The sequence below is a fragment of the Lissotriton vulgaris genome, chromosome 2_1 (assembly GCF_964263255.1).
Source record: "Lissotriton vulgaris chromosome 2_1, aLisVul1.2, whole genome shotgun sequence".
NCBI classification, from domain to species: domain Eukaryota; kingdom Metazoa; phylum Chordata; class Amphibia; order Caudata; family Salamandridae; genus Lissotriton; species Lissotriton vulgaris.
In genome coordinates, this window is record NC_141687.1 from 772,894,584 (window position 1) to 772,914,599 (window position 20,016).

Below are 20,016 nucleotides of genomic sequence, written 5' to 3' on the forward strand. Positions count from 1 at the left end.
AACCCAAGGTGCAGTGTCTGCCGAGTGGTGGTGCACCTCCAATAGACCAGTATTAGAGCACAGGGCGTACGTAACGTAGTCAGCTGCACCTCACACAGAGCACCCACAGCTCTACGCTCAACTGCCCAGTGGCGCAAAGAGTAGACAGTAGCCCCGGCCCACTTCCATCCAGGCCCAGTCTCTCAGCGCGAGACACATGCACCTCTGCCCAGCTGGATCTCCGTACCACACCCCTCTTTCAGCCATCTGCCCAGCAGGGTGTACACACGCACCCAGGATCTTGCCACGCTTAATTCAGTAGCAGGGGCGGGGCACATATACTTCTCCCCGCAATGAAGAATCCACAAGCTGCGCCAGACTGTAGGTCTCCCTCCCAAGGACGCGCAGCACACATGGTTACAGCCAGCCAGTCCCCCTGTAATGGTGGCACATCACAGCTCCCCGCGCTGTCTCCTCTGGAAGTGAGCGCCTATCGTGGTCCAGTGAAAGCAGGGCAGCCAGTCCGGGTACGATCCAACTGCAGGTAAGGATCAGATGGCGTAGGCAGCCGGGGGGAGAAAGCAGTGGCTCGGTAGGGTGCCCCCAGGCAGGATCGCAGTGACGGACTTTGATTCAGGCCGCGCGGCCCACTCGCGGCCTACTCCACAATTAGGCGCCGGGAGCTCACCTTGCTCCAGCTGCCCGATGCACCACACAATGGTCCCGCTCACCTGCCGTAGTCAGCGGATCAGCCCCACTTAGCCGCAAAGTCGACTCCAAGGTACCAAAATGCGCCGGGCGGCACCTGCTGTATTCCGGTCCGCCCCGTGCGCTCCAGCAGCGTAGTCTCAGGCAGCAATAAGGCACCAGGGGCCAGCCTCTCCTCGCTACTCCGCTACCATTTCACGAGGGCCCGCACCTGCCTTGCCCCGGCGGTCTCATCCCAGGGCGCCCACCGTGTCTCAAAGCTCACCTAGCCGGCTGCCGCAGTGCCAGCAGCAGTATTTCACTAGTTGTAAGAATGGATGGCACAGTGAAGGCAGGATAAATGTAGAATAACTTTCGGCGTCTGGCAGAGCAACACTAATGTGCAGCCATCTTACCGAGCACCAGGCCACGCCCCCCAATATAACCCAAAGTGTCTTGTGGTAGTGCCAAGTCAGTCATTCAAAAGATCTCTTTTCGGTTCATCTCAAGCCATAAAAGCACAGAATAAAACAGTACTATCGTATAACTACACAAAAAGAGTAATAAAAACATGATTAAAGACGTATCAACTCCAAATCATAAGGTCACAAAAGTTCATATAATAGTAACATTCATCAAATGGCCCCACATATATTTCAAATCCTAATTGCACAACGAATAGAATTTAACACTGCTACTTAGATATCCAATTCGTATAGTTTGTATAATTAAAGCAACACTTCTCTATGAGATTTAATCTTGGATGTACTAATAATTGGTCTCAGGATGCACTTCCGGTTTAGACAATAGAAATGACTAAATAGAGTAAAGTGCATGGTGCTTTGCTTTGATGAATCATTACAAGGGCAGTTTGGCAAGGCTGTTTCCTAATCAACATCCTTGGGAAAGTCCACTAATAAATAAAGAAGATTAAAAACAAAGCCAGGTAATCAAAAACCTGCTTTTTGCATCAAAGATTGAAAGCAAATAAAATTCACAACCCAGCGATGTTTTAATAGAGTTATAGTTGACACTGGTACTTAGGGCCTCATTAGGATGGCGGACGGACCTGCATCTGTCCGCCACCCCAGAGGAGGAGGGACCGTCCGCAGGGGCAACGGCGGTCCCTCCGTGCGAATTAGGATGTGACTGCCACCCTGGCGGTCACATCCTGTATTTTTAACATTGCGGTGGGTACTGCTTCAAGCAGCAACCGCCGCAATGTTAAAAGTGCAAGCCGTGCATTTGAATGCACAAAGCGGCAGGCACCGCGCGGTGCCTGCCGCTTCGTGGATGCAAATGCGGGGGGGGGGGTACCATAGGTACCCCCCATGTGCACCCCTACCCTCCTTCATCCTGGGGGCCCGCAACGATCCCCCCAAAGAAATGCCTTTTCGTGGCGGCATTGCTGCCGCGGAAAGGCATGTCCAAGGGCAAATCTTAATATGGCTGGCGGTGTCTGATAGACACCGTCACCATATTGGAGCTTTTCCGCCGCGGTCTCGCGGCGGAAAAGCGGCGGACGGTCTCCCCATCCACCGATGACCCCCCAGCCATCCTAATCTGGCGGTGGGTCTGCACACCGGAGGATGCGGATTCACCGCACTCATAATCGGGCCCTATGTTTGTCAAAGTTTGCCTGGTGGAGGCTACAATGTCTTTCCCTGAATGCCTCTTTCACCAAGGACGTCATAGTTGATTTTGCATCTGTTGGACTGTAATATAAGTCTGCGAAACCCAGGTCCGTAAACCCCCCTTTAACATAATTAATCCAGGGGAACGCCAACGCATGATCCAGGCAGAGACAAATCGTTCAGAACATCTTTTGACCGTGAAACACCCTTTTAACCCCAAATTCTAAACCGGAGCAACAGTGTCCAACTTAATCCTGTTTTCCAGGGAGTACAAACTCACCTCAGTGTGGCATATAAAAGAGATTGTGGCTTGCGGAACAGCAAGAACTATTCTTAGGAACTGTTTTCAACCTTCTCCAGAGGGCCAGCAACTTCGTACCTCCACACCCCATCTCCATATGAAGCTACATAAGTACACTTACTTTTATAAATGGTAATCATCTCGTGCACCGTTTGGTTGCCATAGTTTGTGTGCAAAGGTGAAAATCGCCCCGCTGCTCTTTGGGACTGGAGAACCCTATTGGAGAATAGTCTGTGGCAAGTTACATTTTGGTCTAGCGGGATGCCTAATAATTACAAGTCTTGACCTTTTGAATTTCCGTACCACCCAGATGGAACTAGAGCCCATGATTTTTAATGATAAAATACTGATTAAACTATATAACACACAAATGATAATGGGTGGGAATCGTGTTTCTGTCAATATTTATCATTTGTGCATCACCAAGTAAGTGTCTTGATTTGTTTTGATCCTATCAAAATCTCCTCCCAGCACACTTCAGGATTACAAAGTACTTAATTTTTGATTTGCATAACTGCTGGATAAATACTGTTCGTTTACAAGTATTTACATTGTGTTGTGTACTGCAAAAAATATTATCTTAAATTGTAACATAATTCACTTTATAAAACTTCTCTCATTTTGCAGCCAGAGAAAGAAAGTAAACATCATTCCCCATGTTAAAAGAATAAAGCAGCCTGCAATTTGACCTCTGTCTCTGAATCACCGGAAAACGTGACAAGTCAAACACAGAATTTAAAGGCATCTTTATTGCGACCCACAGTTTGTGAAACACTGGGTTAATCCCCTGATCATAGGGAAATGATTATTACACCTGCTGCAATTCATAGGCTGTTATTAATGGATTCCTGTGCCTCATAACTAGTTTTAGCAAATGGTTCCATGACATGGGGTATATTTCCACTCCTGACCTTTTCTTTTACAAATCATTGTTTTCGTGGCATTTCAGTTGCACTGAACAAAGACTTCAGTTCTCCAAATGTTCTTATTTGTTGAATGATAGACAAGAACTGCCCTTGACGTTTTAAATTTGGGCTACGCCGGAATGCCCTCCAATAGTAACATACTGGTCCAAAATTATTCGGAAAATTGCTGAGATCCTTAAAGCCACAATATCATTAAACCCCAAGTATATCTTCTTAGTCATCCCCACAGACATAGGCATTCCCAAATCCAAACTAGTTTTCTGTAATCTGGGGCTGATAGTAGCTAAAAGAGATATATCCAGAAACTGGGGAATCCCAAACCGACTAACAATGCAGGAATGGGATCCACCATGGGCCTGTACATGGCAGCTGAGAAAGTAAGGCACACCACAAGTGGCTGCCCGGGGAAACTCAATAAGATCTGGGGCCCCTGGAATAGGTGCCATGGCATTCGCGTAGATGTCGCTGGGGATCAAGTAACACCAAGTGCCCCACCAGAATGTTTGCTCAGTGCCGGGTAAAAGCAGAATTATGTATGTGTATAAGTTCATGTCCTATGCCTAATCAACATGTATGTACCTTGTTGACAATAAAATAAAAATAAATAAATAAATGCGAGCTAATCCTTAATTCTACAACTGTATAATGAGCATGTGCTTAAATTAGCTGCAAAAACATGCCCATTACACTAAAATTCCTTCAGTGTAGATCACGCATAACTAAGAAAACAGCTTTACTTATATATAGTGAGGGCATGAAGGCCTGTTCTCCTATCGAATTACAGTCCTCTATTTCAGTTGATTTTTTTTGTTGCCTGTTTCATTGTATTCTTATACCTTAGCTTGCTGCCACTTCTCACATTGTCGAGTAACTTCTACACAGTGCACCAGTCATTCTGCCTGGTTTCTAATATTTACTCAGATTATGTGATTTTTCTGTTACCTGCCATCTCAATATTATTGTGACATCACCTTTTTCCCTTCATTTTCTGTCTCAATTAAGATTAGGTGTTTCTACATCTTATAACTGTTCTCAGGATGATTTACCCTATTTTTGTTCCTGCTGTTGGAGTAATTGACATCGTTCCATCATCTTCACATTTTACACTGCATATAGAACCTTCCATTAGTTGTTAGCCTCTTGAACAACACACCCTCAAATCAATCTACAAATCAACCGCCTAAAATACCCCCATAAACGAAAATGATACCCAGATTCCAAAAGCACTATGGGATGAACAAATAGTAATAAGCTCTATACAATTTCACATAACATAACAATGACAGACTTTACTTGGGTCAATCAATCAATCAAAAAATACTTTTATTTGATTTCATTAAAATCATAAAAGGGTGGTTGTACCACCATGTTTTATAAAACCAAAAATCGACATTTTAAAGCTGGAAGTTGAATAGAGACAGGAATTATAGGAGGGTGAAAAGACGAAAAGGGTTTGGAGCTAAATCGTGTCAACAGGCGGTAAATTAGGAAATTGAAACATTTTTATGCTTCCTTTTTCCAAGAGTTTGAAACATAATGAAGCCGTCCTGGACAGTTAGCTGCTGATACATAAAACAAATTATATGATCACAGCAGATAAATAGCTGTGTACAATTGTTTTCAAGCTGCTTATGTTAAATTGCTACTTTTGTCCAGTTCTTTTGCAGCCATTTTCCAAAAGTTTATGGCTCTACAGGATAATTGACGTGCCTCCGAGGCATTTTATAACTGCCGCTCTGCATGTCCTTATTTGTGCGTTTCTTAGTGCCTCTCGCAAACAGATTTCCTGGTTACTAGTAGTGCAGGGCAGATACATAGGAGATGCAACAAAGACTCATCCCCCTTAATTGTGGGTTTATATAGCGCTAGGAATCGACTCCCGGAGGAGTATCTCCGCGCTTCGACCGCTGGGGAACCCGTCCTGGCTCACCCTGAGAGATGGTCCCTAATGGGTATCCCTAAGGTGCGACCAAGCATCCCCGGCGGTCTGGGGGGGCCGTTGTGAAGATGAGGCAAGCTAATGCCCAGAGTTGCCGAGTGTGGTCCCTGACTGGAGTAGGCACCGGGGCGAGAATTATCGAGCCCGCTGACCATGGTCCACAACCCTGCCGCGCCAGGAATCGAACCCTGGTCCCCGGCCGTCCTCTGCTTACGGGTCTGCCGCCTCTAACCAGTGAGCCACACCACTTCACCCCTGTCTACATAGCCGGCATGCTTTAGTTGGCCATGTGTGTTCCATTTGGGGGTTAGGTCCTTTGTAGGGTATACCCCAGCCTCAACAATGTCAAATAATGCTTTTTGTAATATGAGAAATGTGCAGACAGGTACTGTTGAGGTTTAATAATCTGGTACCATTGTATCACTGCCCAAGCGTGATTTTTTTTTTGCGATAGCAGTTTTGTCAGTTAGTAGGGATGTTCTTTTGATCGTATTATTCATGATTTTTTAAAATCCGGAGAACGTTTTGATGGTCAACCAAGCATCCTCTAACTGTAGTGCCTGGAGCGATTTTTTTAACACTGATGTGATAGAGTTTTTAAGCCTAGTTTGCATTTCAATCTCCACCCAACAGCGATGTGCTAAAGTGTTCTCTTCGGCAGCTCTCATCCTCCAGTAATATTTAACTAATGCGCCTTGTCTGGCTGGTTGCTGTTTTTTTAATCCATATTCTAGTCGGATTTGGGCTTGAGAGATATATCCGGGAATCTAGAACAAGCGTTTGAAAAGGGTGGATTGTGCTGTGTTTAGTGCTGTGGCGTCTTTGGCATTCAATATTTCTGAGCCATATGCGATGGAGGGTAGAAATTTAGCAGCAATTACTTTGAGCAAGTGCCCTGTTGAGCAACCTGAAAGCTTTTGGTGTAGACTTTTAAATGCAAAGAGCAGTTGTTTTGCTTTCAAGCGGCCTTGGTCCAGATGTTGTGTGTAGTTGCAATCCAGTTGGAAGCCTAAGTGTTTGTACGAAGACACCCTGATCAATGGTTTCTCATCCAATTTCCAGTTAAATGTAGTTTTTCTTACTTGTGGAATGGTGTTTGGAAAAGCACATCACCTTCGTTTTTTTATGGTTGATAGTAAGTTGAGCTGAAGTGACATAGGCTCCAAGTTTGGAGATTAGTCGCTGCAGACCTAGTGGGGTTTGTGCTAGTAGGACTATATCGTCCGCGTTTGGAAGATTTGGAGTTGGAATTTTGCCCAATCTTGAGGGGTCAGCTTGAACAAGTTGAAGGTGTTTATCTAGGTCTGCGGTATAAATGTTGAATAGGCAGGGGGCCAGTACACACCCCTGTTTTAGCCCGTTAGATGTTGCAATCTTACTAGTTACGCTGCGCCCATCTCCTTTCCTTATTTGGACCCATGTGTTCGAGTGCAGGTTGATGATGGCCGACTCTACTTGGGTCATATTTGTATATTTTAATGGCTGTATATTTTCAGCTTATGTAAACAGTATTTTCATCATGTGTCATTACAGTGACTTATAACGTAAAAGAGGATTATTTATAACTTGCCTCATTTTGTTGTATATTTGAGCCGCGTTTGACACGGTCGATCATTCCATCTTGATCGACCGTGCCACCAAAATGGACATTTAGCTTAAAGCTCAGGATCTGCTGTCATCTTTTCTCACATCACGTACTGAGTTGGTAAACCTGGGCACCTTTCACTCTGCCCAACTGGCCCTCCCCTGTGGTGTCCCACAGGGATCATCGTTAAGTCCGACGTTTTTTAACATCTATGTGTCGGACTTGGCGAGAATCATCAAATCACACAGGGTGGGCCTCACATCTTATGCCGACGACACCCAACTGGTGCAGGCAATAAACAACTACGGTGATAAGATGACGGCTGAATTCCAAAATTGCATTCTGGTTATCAGTAATTGGATGGCCAGCAATTGCCTTAAGCTAAACTCTGACAAAACAGAGGTCATGACTATTGGCAACCTGTCCCCCGCCTGGTCTCAGGCTTCCTGGCCTACTACCTTATGCCCCCCTCCGACGCCAGTAACTAAAGTTAGAAATCTGGGAGTCATATTTGACGATAAATTGACCTTTGCACAACACGCAAACTCAGTAGTATCAGCCTCCTTTTGCAAATTGCGAATGATAACATTTTTTTACCATTCCTTCCCCTGAATGCTGGTAAAACTTTGGTCAGCACTCTAGTCCTGCCTTCTATAGATTATTGTAACGGACTATTTGTGAATGCACAACGCCGCAGCCAGGATGCTATCTAGAACACCCATGTTTAAGCCAATCTGTCACGTTCTCAAACAGTATCACTGGCTTTCGGTGAAGAACCAAATCAAGTTTAAGGCACTGTGCATTGTTTTCAAGGCCACTCGCAATTCTGGGCCTCAATTTCTATTAAAAGATCTAGCTATTTACACTCCCAACAGAGCCCTTCGCTCTGCCACTGCATTGTTGATGAAGGTGCCTCGTGTCAAGACTGCTACATGGGGTGACAGGCGCTTTATTGTTTCAGCTACTAAACTTTGGAATTCTCTCCCACTACACATAAGATCTTGTAGGTCTTTGTTAATCTTCAGAAAAATGTCCAAAACCTGGTTATACAATCAATAACTTTGTTCGTTAGCAGATGCCGCTGTCCACAGCGCCGAGACACCCTCGGGTATTTAAGCGCTTTATATATCTCAAAAATAAATAAATAAATAAATAAATATTGCCCTAATTGTTCCTTAAAAATGCTCCTGTAAAGGGTTTAGGCCACAACCCCTTCAGTCACTCATGTAAGCTCATGGTCATCAATGAAAATAAGTATTGCCAAATTGACTTATGGCGAAAAATTGTGAAGTGTGATAAAGTAGAATAAGGAGCCTTTTTTGTGGTACGTGTTTAACTTTATGTAGGCATTTGATGAAAGGAATGCAAAAGTAAAGAGAGAGAAAGTGTGGAAATAGATTTTGTGAACATTTTGTTTTTTTACATATTTGTTCCTTACTGTTGTGCAGTGGTAAGGGCTAGGAAAACATATGAAGGACTGTGCATAGCACCATTAAAATAAAGGTACGATATAATGTCCCTAAGCCTGTGCACACCAGCACCATTTCCAGCTCAAGTGAAGGATGCTCCATAATGCAATGTTTTGCTTGGGGGAAAGTTATGACTGGCTGAAGGTGTCACATGTGTCATTGAGCATGCATGAGTTAATCCAAATCTCCAAATATTGTGTTTACCAGCTAAAATCAAACAGAGTCACTTCTCATAATCTCAGTTGTAGTAGACTTTGATTGAAGGGCTTGAAAAGGCAGACATTTTTTTTAAATATTTGTATGTAGCACAGCTCAGCTTGTATACTCCATAGTAACGGAGTATTTGAAAATTGTCGGTTAATTAACAAGTTATTTGTGTCCTAATGTTATATCGCTGCTCAGTTGTTAAATGGCGAGGTTTGCAAGAATATAAATTAGCAATTTGGAAACAGTGGAAAATAAACATTGATTAGACCAGTAGGGTTGCTTAAATATAACTAATATTTGAATTTAAATTCCAAGTATTGGCCAATCTGGTTGGCAGCATTTTATCTATTGAGAAGTAAAATTCCCACAATTCAATTGCAAGTGTAAAATCCAGCCATTGTTTAAGTTACCTGTTGTTTTTGTTGCCTTTTGTTACCTTTCTGTGCTATGAGAGAAGCATGGTGCAGGTGGTGGTATAGAAGATGTAGACGGGGTCAGTGGTACTTTACTTGTCCTGGCGGCCCTTGTAGGTGTTGGAACATACCTTCTGGTATGTGGTAAACAATCACGTTTGTAGTCCCATACTGTCGTATTTACTACATCCTGCTGTTCTTGAAGGTGTTGCTTCATTAATGGGACACTGTATTTAAGTGTTTGGAACCTCCTAATCTCGATTGCACTGCCTCTTTCCATATTCGAAAATGCTCAATCAGCGTTCAGCAAAGAATTGCAAGAAAATATTACATAATTGGTGTGATGTAGTGGTGCTGGTGTGTTATGTTTCTGTGACAAAGCTGCGTCACATGTCATTGTTTCACTGTATCAAACCAAGGTTTTAAATTGAAAATGTCTTTTGTTCAAGCAATTTAAGTTGCCGCTCAGCCCAAGGATAAGGATACATTACATACTTTCTTGGGTCTTTGTGGGCATTATTCTTGTTTCATACACAGTGATGCATTTGTGGTGCAACTTCGTAAACTTTTGAAAAAGGTAGAAAAGTATGACTGATCAGAAAATGTGAATGAAGCTTTTCCAATTACAGCACAATAGAGCGTGAAGCATAGGGGAGTTGAAAAATGCATTAACTTTTTGTGGGGTACATAATTTGCCATTTTCACAGATCACAAACTCATGATTTACATGATTAATGTTAACGGTGCGTGGAAGGTTTCTGCTAGGTTGCTTTATTTCCTCTCTAGACTGCAAGAATACAATTTCATGATTAAGTATGTAGCTGGTGATAAGAATGCGAGAGCAGATTGTCTCTCAATGATGTCTTTAGAGAAGGATTCTGGTGACAACACATGGATAATGTTGAATGTTTTGTAGCCTTAATTGATAATTTGTCTAAAGATTACAGCTTCATCCTTAGCAAAAGGTGGTTGGCGGCATTAAGTGCTGATGGATTATTGCAAAATGTTAAGAAATTTGTAAAGATTGGTTGGCCTAAAGAAAAAATTTGGACATTAGGTTGAAACCTTTTGCCCAAGTTGCTGGAGAGCTGTCCCTAGTTAACTGTTTTTTTGCTTCGTCATGTTCTGATTCCACCAATCTAAATTCCTTGATCAAGTTTGCCCATGGGGGTCCTCTAGGGATTACTGCAACTATTTGGAATCTTAAGCAATTTTATTGGTGGCAGGGCCTAGATCCTCAGGTTAATGAGTGGATCTTCTTGCAGCACTTGCCTTGTTTATGAAAAACACTGAAGGATTTGTGAGACAACATTGCACATGGTTACCCTAACAAGTGGCCTATGGGGGAATTTTGCACTTAATTGCAAGATCTTTTTAGCTATTACCTGCCAATAAAAGGTACAAAGTAAAAAACGGGGAGTCGTACGTTTATGTTATCCTAGCACCACTGAAAATACGACAAATAAAACTAGGCAGCAAAAAGGCCTCCTGGTTCAACAATGACCTTAAGAAATCCAAGAAACTCTGTCGCTCCCTCGAGAAGGCCTGGAAAAATGACCCAACCACCAGCACCAAGGACGCCTTCAAAAACGCCACCCGCATACACCACCAACTAATCCGAAATGCCAAGAAAGCAGCCTTCAAGGACCGTCTAGATAACAACGCCCACAACAGCAAGGAATTATTCAACATCGTCAAGGACTTTACCAACCCCTCAGCCAACTCCAACGACATCACCCCCTCTCAAGCCCTCTGCGACTCCCTAGCCTCATTCTTCCACAACAAAATTGCAGACATCCACAACAGCTTCGACAACCAACCCGGAGACCAACCCACCCAATCCCCTGCAGGACCCCCACCCCCCCTGAACATCCTCAATGACTGGAAGCCAATCTCCACTGAGGACACCATCCGTCTGATGAACTCTATCCACTCAGGATCCCCCACAGACCCTTGCCCTCACCACATCTTTAACAAAGCAGACTCCATTATTGCAGCGCACCTCCGAGACGTCATCAACTGCTCCCTCAACTCCGCAACCTTCCCGGAAAGCTGGAAACATGCCGAACTCAGCGCCCTCCTGAAGAAACCCACAGCTGACCCCACCGAACTCAAAAACTATCGCCCTATCTCACTCCTTCCATTCCCGGCCAAAGTCATCGAGAAAGCTGTCAACAACCAGCATTCCTCGAAATCAACAAATCCCTCGACTCCTCACAGTCCGGCTTCCGAGCCAAGCACAGCACCGAAACCGCCCTCATCGCAGCAACAGACAACATTAGAACTCTACTGGATAATGGAGACACAGTCGCCCTCATCCTCCTCGACCTCTCTGCAGCCTTCGACACAGTCTGACATAGCACCCTTCTACAGCGCCTCAAAAACATCGGAATCCAAGGAAAAGCACTGGAATGGATCACCTCGTTCCTCTCCGGAAGAACCCAGAGAGTCCGCCTTCCACCATTCAAGTCAGAGGCCACTGAAGTCATCTGCGGCGTACCTCAAGGGTCCTCACTCAGTCCCACCCTCTTCAACGTTTACATGAGCCCCCTCGCGGCCATCGCACGCCAACATAACCTCAACATCATCTCCTACGCCGACGACACTCAACTGATCCTATCACTCACCAGAGACCCTAACACGGCCAAAACCAACCTACACGAAGGAATGAAAGAAGTAGCCGAATGGATGAAGCACAGCCGTCTGAAACTGAACTCAGACAAAACAGAAGTCCTCATCTTAGGTACCTCCCCCTCCGCCTGGGACGACTCTTGGTGGCCAGAGGCCCTTGGAAAAGCACCCATCCAGACGGACCACGCACGGAACCTGGGCGACATCCTGGATTCCTCACTCTCGATGAACAGACAAGTCAACGCCGTTTCTTCATCTTGCTTCAACATTCTTCGCATGCTCAAAAAAACATTTCGCTGGATCCCTACCGAAACTAGAAAAACAGTCACCCACGCTCTGGTCACAAGCCGACTGGACTACGGAAACACCCTCTACGCCGGCACCACCGCAAAACTCCAGAAAAAACTACAACGCATCCAGAACGCCTCAGCCAGGCTCATATTAGACATCCCGCGTAAAGAACACATCTCTGATCACCTGAAAAACCTCCACTGGCTCCCCGTCAATAAGAGGATCACTTTCCGGCTCCTAACCCACGCACACAAAGCACTCTACGAAATCGGACCCGAATGCCTCAACACACGACTATCCTTCTACACCCCCTCCCGCCAGCTACGATCCTCCAACCAAGCCCTTGCCACTGTACCTCGCATCAACAAAACCACCATGGGAGGTAGATCCTTCTCCTACCTAGCAGCTAAAACTTGGAACTCACTTCCCACTCACCTTCGCCTTACTCAGAACCACCTAGCATTCAGAAAGCAACTCAAAACGTGGATATTCGACAAGTAACTCCCCACCCTTCTTCAAGCGCCTTGAGACGCTCTGGGTATGTAGCGCGCTATATAAATCTTTTGACTTGACTTGACTTGACATGTTGCCTGTAAAAGTGTCTAAACTGTCCAAAGGGGTGATGCTTTTTGAGGGAAAAGGCGTGGCAAGAAAATTGGGCTCAGGGGTGGTGCTTTCGATCTTGAAAGTTCTTGGTGGTTTGATTGTGATGTTAGTGATCATCATTTGGCTAATTCTTTGTCTGCTGTTGACGTAAGTGCTGAGTCCGCCTATGCTAGCAATGATATCCTGGTACAGTTGGTGCATCTGTTGTGCCAACGCCTTCTAATGGGTCTCTTGTGGTGAATTCCACTGGCTTGCAAGGTGCTATGATGACTTGAAGACTTGCAGGAAGATCGAATCGCAATGTGTCCATTCCTATGAGTTATAGAGATTCATTTATGCCTTAATTCAGTGTTCTTCTCTATATATTAATTCAGTGGTCTTGTAATTTGTATTCCTCCTTTCATACTGTGTTCATATTTTATTGCTGATGTGTTTTGTTGTTCATTTATACTTCTATCTGTTTTAGTTTTTTATTGTAATGGCAAAGATGATGTAGTGGTGATGTTATGTTATGTTCCTTGTATCACAAGTCACTGTTTGTACATATGTTTCTTTGAATGGTGTTTCAAATTCTGTTTCTTGCCTCACCTCTGGTCTAGTGAACTCTATTCTAGTAAACTGTTAAGCAGGCCTTGAAAAATCCCAAAAATGTTACTAGACCTACAGGTCTAGTTACTTAAATAATCTACCTGACCTAATTATAATGCTCTTGACCCTGAAACTGGTTTCTAATTATGTGATCCTGGGCAAATATTTTAATTTACCGAGCTGCCATTTTCTTCTTCATCACTTATGAGAGCAACTTCAGATACACAAGTTCAGCATGTCTGCTGTACAAAAACTATTTTGTTTGATTTAATAGACTAAATAAACGATTCCTCCATATATAATACAAATCTAGCCACATATATGAAACACATGACTGCTGATTTGCCTTAGTTCATTAGCTGTTTTGTCATCAGGGCGGGGGCAGGAATGTTTCTCAAATCATGTTTAAAAACGATCACTTTAAAAAAATACATACCTGAAGCATGAAACGGTGGCGCACTTATTTGCAATCAGCAGATTCTCCATTGAGATGACCACAATATTTCCCTCTGACGTGGTTTTACTGATAAAACTATATATTATACAATGTTTGTAGATCGAGTTTCTGCACATTTTTGTCATTTGCACATCACCAAGTTAAGTGTTCTGATTTTTTTTGCTCCTATTAAAATCTTTGTATGCATCACACTTCTGAATAACCAAAAAGAAATCTTTTGTAATTCCTGATATATTGTTGAAATTTTGTGTTAGAAAAAAACCCTGACGTTTTGCAGCCTTTTGTTTCACAATGATTGTCAGACAGCTCACTTGACAAAAACCACTAACTGTAATAATAGAAAGAAAAGTAAACTCTATTTTACAGGATCAGATACGTAACAATTAGTAAAAAGACAAACTGGCATTTGACCTCTGTCTTTGAACAGACAGCAGATGTGTCAAGATAAAAACAAAATATAAAGGTGACTTTATTGCTCATTCACTTTCTGAATGAACGGAACACCTGTTCCTTTAAGCTTAAGTTCGTTCGCCAGCACAAACAAGACTAAATGCTGAAAATAGCTTTAACTGATCAAATCTGACTCTCCATGGGGAGTGGATTTTGGAGGCCTGTTAAGTCCGTTTTCCAGGGATACTGGCGGAGCAGTAGAATCTTTCATGGGACTTCTTTATCTGGATTTTCACATGAAGACTTACCTGCTCATTCTTGCTTGTTTTGCCTTTCTGTTGCGACATATGGGTTTCACATTATTTTTGTAATCTTGATTGCAGCGACATTGGGTTTGTGTTTTTAGTATCCAATGAAGTACACACTACAGTAAGTCAGCCAAACCCTGATAGATCACTTTTTCATACTACCTCCATTAGTTCCTCACTTGTCAGGGATGTATGACGTTACAACGCATACTTTTACAACGCATACCTTTACAACGTGTTTTTTACAACACAACATCCATTACAACGCATTCCATTACAACGCATGCCATTACAACACATTTTTAAAAACTACCTTTACAACGCATTTCATTACAACGCATACTACCTTTAAAACGCATACCATCACAACGCATACCATTACATTGCATGTATGGTAAGTATTGGATAGTGTAGGGGTAAAAATTCTATTCTAACTCCAGGGGGGTGCAACAGTAGGGTAAGTGTTTGATAGTGTAGGGGTAAAAATTACTATTCTAACTCCAGGGGTTGCAACAGTAGGGTAAGTGTTGGATAGTGTAGGGGTCAAAATTACTATTCTAACTCCAGGGGGTGCAACAGTAGGGTAAGTGTTGGATAGTGTAAGTGTACTATGCGTTGTAATGGTATGCGTTGTAATGGTATGCATTGTAATAACTGCGTTGTAATGACATGAGTTGTAATTGTATGCGTTGTAGTGTCATGCGTGGTAATGGTTGTGTTGTAATGACAAGCGTTGTAAGGGATGTTGCGTTGTAATGACTGCATTGTAATGGTAGTGCGTTGTAAAAGTTGTGTTGTAAAGGTTGTTTCCCCTTGTCAGGGCCTGGCCGCCTTTTACATGAGAAACATAAAAATTCAAAGTTTTTGTCTTACTGATCTTCATTTCGTTTTTCCAGGTAAGCCATCAACAATGTACTTCAGAGATGAACCCCTTTTGTGGTGGAAAATATGCTGAAACTCTGTGATGCCCCACAGTGGGTTGTCTTGTGATATTAAAAGGACATATTAAAAGGACTTGCCCATTTTTATATCTTCAATTAAACTGGTGCACATGCCAGCTGTTTGGATTTGTGTCTTTTAAGAAACTCCAAGTAAAACATTTTTCAGATATGAGACCATAGTCGTCTGTCTAAAGGACAATGCCTAGAAAGAGTTACAGCTGTAAACAAAATGTCTGCCAACTTATCAGCCAGAGATCTATTGGCTATTTTGGAAAAGGCGCTGGAGATATCCACAGAAAAAATATGGGCATCCTTCGAAAGCTTCTGTGCCAGGTAACTGTATTTACAGTTTCTTTAGCAAATGTATGTTTGCTTCTGTTAATCAGATATCAGACAGTTGGCTCGTCATTTACTGAATGTGCCTACGCAATCAACAAAGAGAGGGAAGAAATTATTTAACACCTTTTAACGGTTTTACTTGTTTTTCACCCCGATCACATTATTTTGCTGCAAATTATTGTACATGGCTTTTAGAGTTATTCTCTTGGAGGCTGTTAACCAGCAACTGTTATACACATGGAACAGCTTGTGATGTTTTATATTTCTGGACAGCACTAATACAGACATTGATACATGCATGGGGGTAGCCATTTTGCCAAAAAGTATGCTGAATCTGTTTTGAGGATTTGAAAATTGGTGCATGGCCTCTTCTTTTAACCCTCTGAGGGGAGCCTCAGGAAAACTCACCTACTAGCTCTTAATACCTATACCTATTGTTCCTTTTTCATCATTTGAACCACCTTTTATTAGCTCACTTCAGTAGTTCTCATCGTTAAGTGGTATTGTGTTTTTTGTGTCTTGAAACTTTACCAAGATTTTATAATGAACAAATACGCATTGTTAGGAAAAGATAGCTAGTGCAATGGTACTTCTAATTAGCAAAATAGAAAGTATTGTAAACTATCTGTGAAATATCAATCTACTGATTGCAAACCATAGAAGATGATGGTGGAAGCTCCCTAATGTCCTTCCACCTCCTTAATGCCTACAGTACTACTGTAGGCACATGTGCAGTCTCTGAGGGTCAGTCGAGACTTCCTAGCCCAGCGTGTCAGCTGAGGAGAGGTGCTTCTCTTTGCTCGCTGCATGAACCTTCCAGTGGCATCTGGGTGTGTCGAGCAGCCTACCTAATCCAGATTGAGATCCTCTCTGCGCAGGGGGAGGCCTCCACCAGGTATTGCTCAAGCTTTTCTTCAAGTAGGTGTTAAATGGAGAACCTATTGCAAGTAACTATCTTGCAGTGATCTCCCCAGACACAAATCAACTGCTGAATGTCTGCCCTGGTGATCCTTGCACACATTAAGGAGATGCAGCGCACTAGGAGACTGAGCTGGAAGACCAGACTCGTGAGGGCGTGATAACTGCGATGATCTATGGCAGCTGCCCATCAGTAAGGCCTTCGAGGATGTACCGCTCTGCTGGAATATTTACTACAGGCCAGCCTTGCTAAAACTATCCCAACCAGTGGGCATCTTAGAACCAGGCTTGTGACTCCAATTACAAATTCTGGCCTCCTTTTCCTCTGAAGATGTTAGTGGGAAATGTCTTAGTATACTCAGGAATATGTTTACTGAATTTTTGGAAGAAAAACCTTTACTGTGTCTCATCCTATCTTGCTTTTGCGGTTAGCTGCAGATGACTATAATGGAGATGCTGATGTTGTAGGGGCCTCTTTTGAGTAACTCTTTCCTGAGGGATGTATAATAGTTGTGCTCCTTGAAGTAGACGTACTACTTTTGTCATTGCACCTTCCTTTAATAGATGATTGTATTTCTTTGCAATCTCTTCTTAATCATGATGGCTGTTACTGGGGCTTGCTTAGCTGACTCCATCCACCATGGCTCATTTCTAACTAATGTATCCTGCCGGCAGGATGATTCCCTTTGAGTGCTTCGGATAAAGTTGCAGTTGCTCATTGTAAACTGATTTGTTATGACTTGCATTTTATCATACTAAAAGAACAGCATCTCAGGCCAGCCTTCAGCATCAGCCCACTTAACTGTAGATTACAAATTGTCCCGTCCCTTTCCCACCCCTGGTTACCTCTCACCATACTTGGTGAATTACTGACCCTAATAAAGAGCGTAATGGAAATTAATAATGGGTGTAAGCTGCCTTGGTGGAGATTACAGGCATTAATGCTAAGATTGTGCAACATGGGATATACAACAATGGGTGGTGAATCTGTACCTTAGACAATGACAGTTCAGCAATTGAATTATGCTATAATAGAGAGCCAGTATCTTATCTCCAAGGTCAAGGACTTAGAAAATAGATGTCAGCACAATAGTCTTTGCTTGATTAGAGTTAAGGAAAACACAGAAGGGCCTAACCTTGTAGCCTGTCTCCAGTCCTTCTTCGTAGACACCTTACACATGTTGCTGGTCTTCAAGAACACACCGGGAACCTGTCTATAAGCCCTTTGTTGGTAAACTTGCAATACTACAGTTAGATTTCTCAACATAAAGCACAAATTGGGATCTCAAGGCCTATAAAGCAATCAGCAAGGTTACTGATCAATGACAGATGGTTCAGATCTTCAGTGATTAGTCTGCAGAACAAGTTCAGTGCTAGACACACTATAATCTAATTTTACACAATCTTATCTTGCACTAAAAGGTACAAGCAATAGATTTTAGGTGCACTTCCCAGATATCGTGCATCTGTAGCATGGAGGACACGGACATAAATGTGACTTACTTGTTAATGTTCATAGTTTTTAGAATGAGAGCTACTCCGCTGTTTTTAGGTCTCGCTTTTTCCATTCCGAAGGAATGGGAAATGACGAGAATTCAAGTGCTCAAAATACTCATGAAACCACAGGTTTTTTCGTGCGGTTTTCTTCGAGTTCACGTGGCCACAGGCATGCGCTTTGGGGCCATAAACTTTCACGGCCATCTGTTCCCCAGCTCCAGCACCTCCCCTCTCTCTCCCGCGCACAGCCTTACTTGGATTTCTCCTCCTCCTCCCCAGCCAGCTTCCCCCAGGCCGTGTTCCCTCCCCTGCTACCCCATCCTCACTCATCCCTCGCACCCCCTCCTCCTTCAGGCCCCCACCATTTGCTCAGGACATTGCTTGTTTGCATTTGCGATATTTATTTGTTGTAAGGAACTTGTTTATTTAGGGGTTTTGAGTTGCTTGATTTAAACGTGCATGCAGCTTGCCTTGCAGGCTTTAGCAGTGATCTGCATTTTTTTTTCTAACTTTAACATTTTGCTGCTTATCTTAATTTAGGTAATGTGTATTCCACAGCTGCGGTAAACCTAAAGATAACAATCTTCACTAGAAGGCTGATTTTTGCTTCATTAGCGGTTGCGTCTTCACCGTTAGGAATGGACCATGTTTTTCTCTTGTAAAGGAATTGTGCTTTATTTTGAGAAATATTTTCTGTTTCCTGGCTAGATCTGCTTTTAATTCTGATGGAAGGACTCTATTCCCTGTTTGGAACGGGCGTGTTTTTTTCTTCCAAAGGGCTTTGCTTTATTTCACAATTTGTTTTGTGTTCTTTGGCTTACATTGTTTTTATTTCAGATGGAAGGGATTTTGTTTTCCTGTCTGTACATAAATGAAGTGCACGCAACGTATTCAGCACACCGTGTTCAATGACCCCAACATAGTTAATACAGAAAGTCTCCTAACCCCACTCCCCTGCGTTCCAACCAGCCCCCACCATGTGTTTTCCTGTTGATTCCTTTCAGAGACAACTTTTTTCGATTCAACAAAACACAGACATGCTTCTTAGAAGGACGATAGCAGTCTCTATAGCTTTTCACAACTACAAAGCATTCTACCTGTTCCCGCTACTACACCCTTTTTGTTTTGCTAATTTACTATTGTTGCAACCAAAGGTTCCTAAGTTTCGTTGCAAAGTTAATTTAGTATTCAAATGCTTTTAGGCTATAATTTTTTTAAAGAAAAAACGCTACAAGAGTCAATTTGCAGTCCCTGAACATGGTTAAACAGCCTTTCTCCAACCTCCAACCCCCATGCCTCCCGCCCCACCCGTATGCAAGCACTTTCTAATGGGAACATTTACTAATACATGGTCACGGTGCAATAAAAAACACAGATGCTTCTTTCAACACTGATAACAATCTTTACTGCGTGGCAGATTTACAACGGATTGTACCATCTCCTCCTACTTCGCCAATGCACTGTTTCTCTGGTCAAAACCTCTCTGGTCCGTCTCAAACTTAAAACAAGCATTGGCATAGCCAATAGGTCTCGCATTTACGCGAGTTTGAGCTATTGGCATTGTAAATGACAATGGCTTTTAGTTTTCTTTTCATATTTATGTTTTAATAACGAAAACAAAAATAAAAGGCATTGTTATTTGCAATGTCAAGGCAGTCCTTGCATCATGGTGCCCATACATGGTGTTGCTGGCCCTGGCATAACGCTAATAATGTGTTGCAAAAGGTGGACATTTATGTCCACTTGCCACCCTTGCAAGAGTGTTGGGCCTGGAATAATGGTGGCAAAGCCTGGGGTACCATGTGCAACTACGGTGTCAGTTCCAGCAAAAACGCAAGCAGTGCTGTAAAGGCGGTAATTTGAGGCCTAAATTGAGAACTTTGATGGTGCCAATTGTTATGTTATGTAAT

General features: G+C 43.0%; 1 protein-coding gene across 1 annotated transcript in view; it reads left to right on the forward strand.

Annotated features, from left to right (window-relative positions):
* The window catches only part of DCAF17 (DDB1 and CUL4 associated factor 17), a 497,543-nt gene that overhangs the window by 20,502 nt on the left and 457,025 nt on the right, over positions 1-20,016 (forward strand). Inside the window, exon 2 of the mRNA XM_086956119.1 lies at positions 15,308-15,685. Within this exon, the coding sequence (XP_086812245.1) occupies positions 15,551-15,685 (135 nt within the window). The 5' untranslated portion in view covers positions 15,308-15,550. The remainder of the gene's footprint in view (positions 1-15,307; positions 15,686-20,016) is intronic.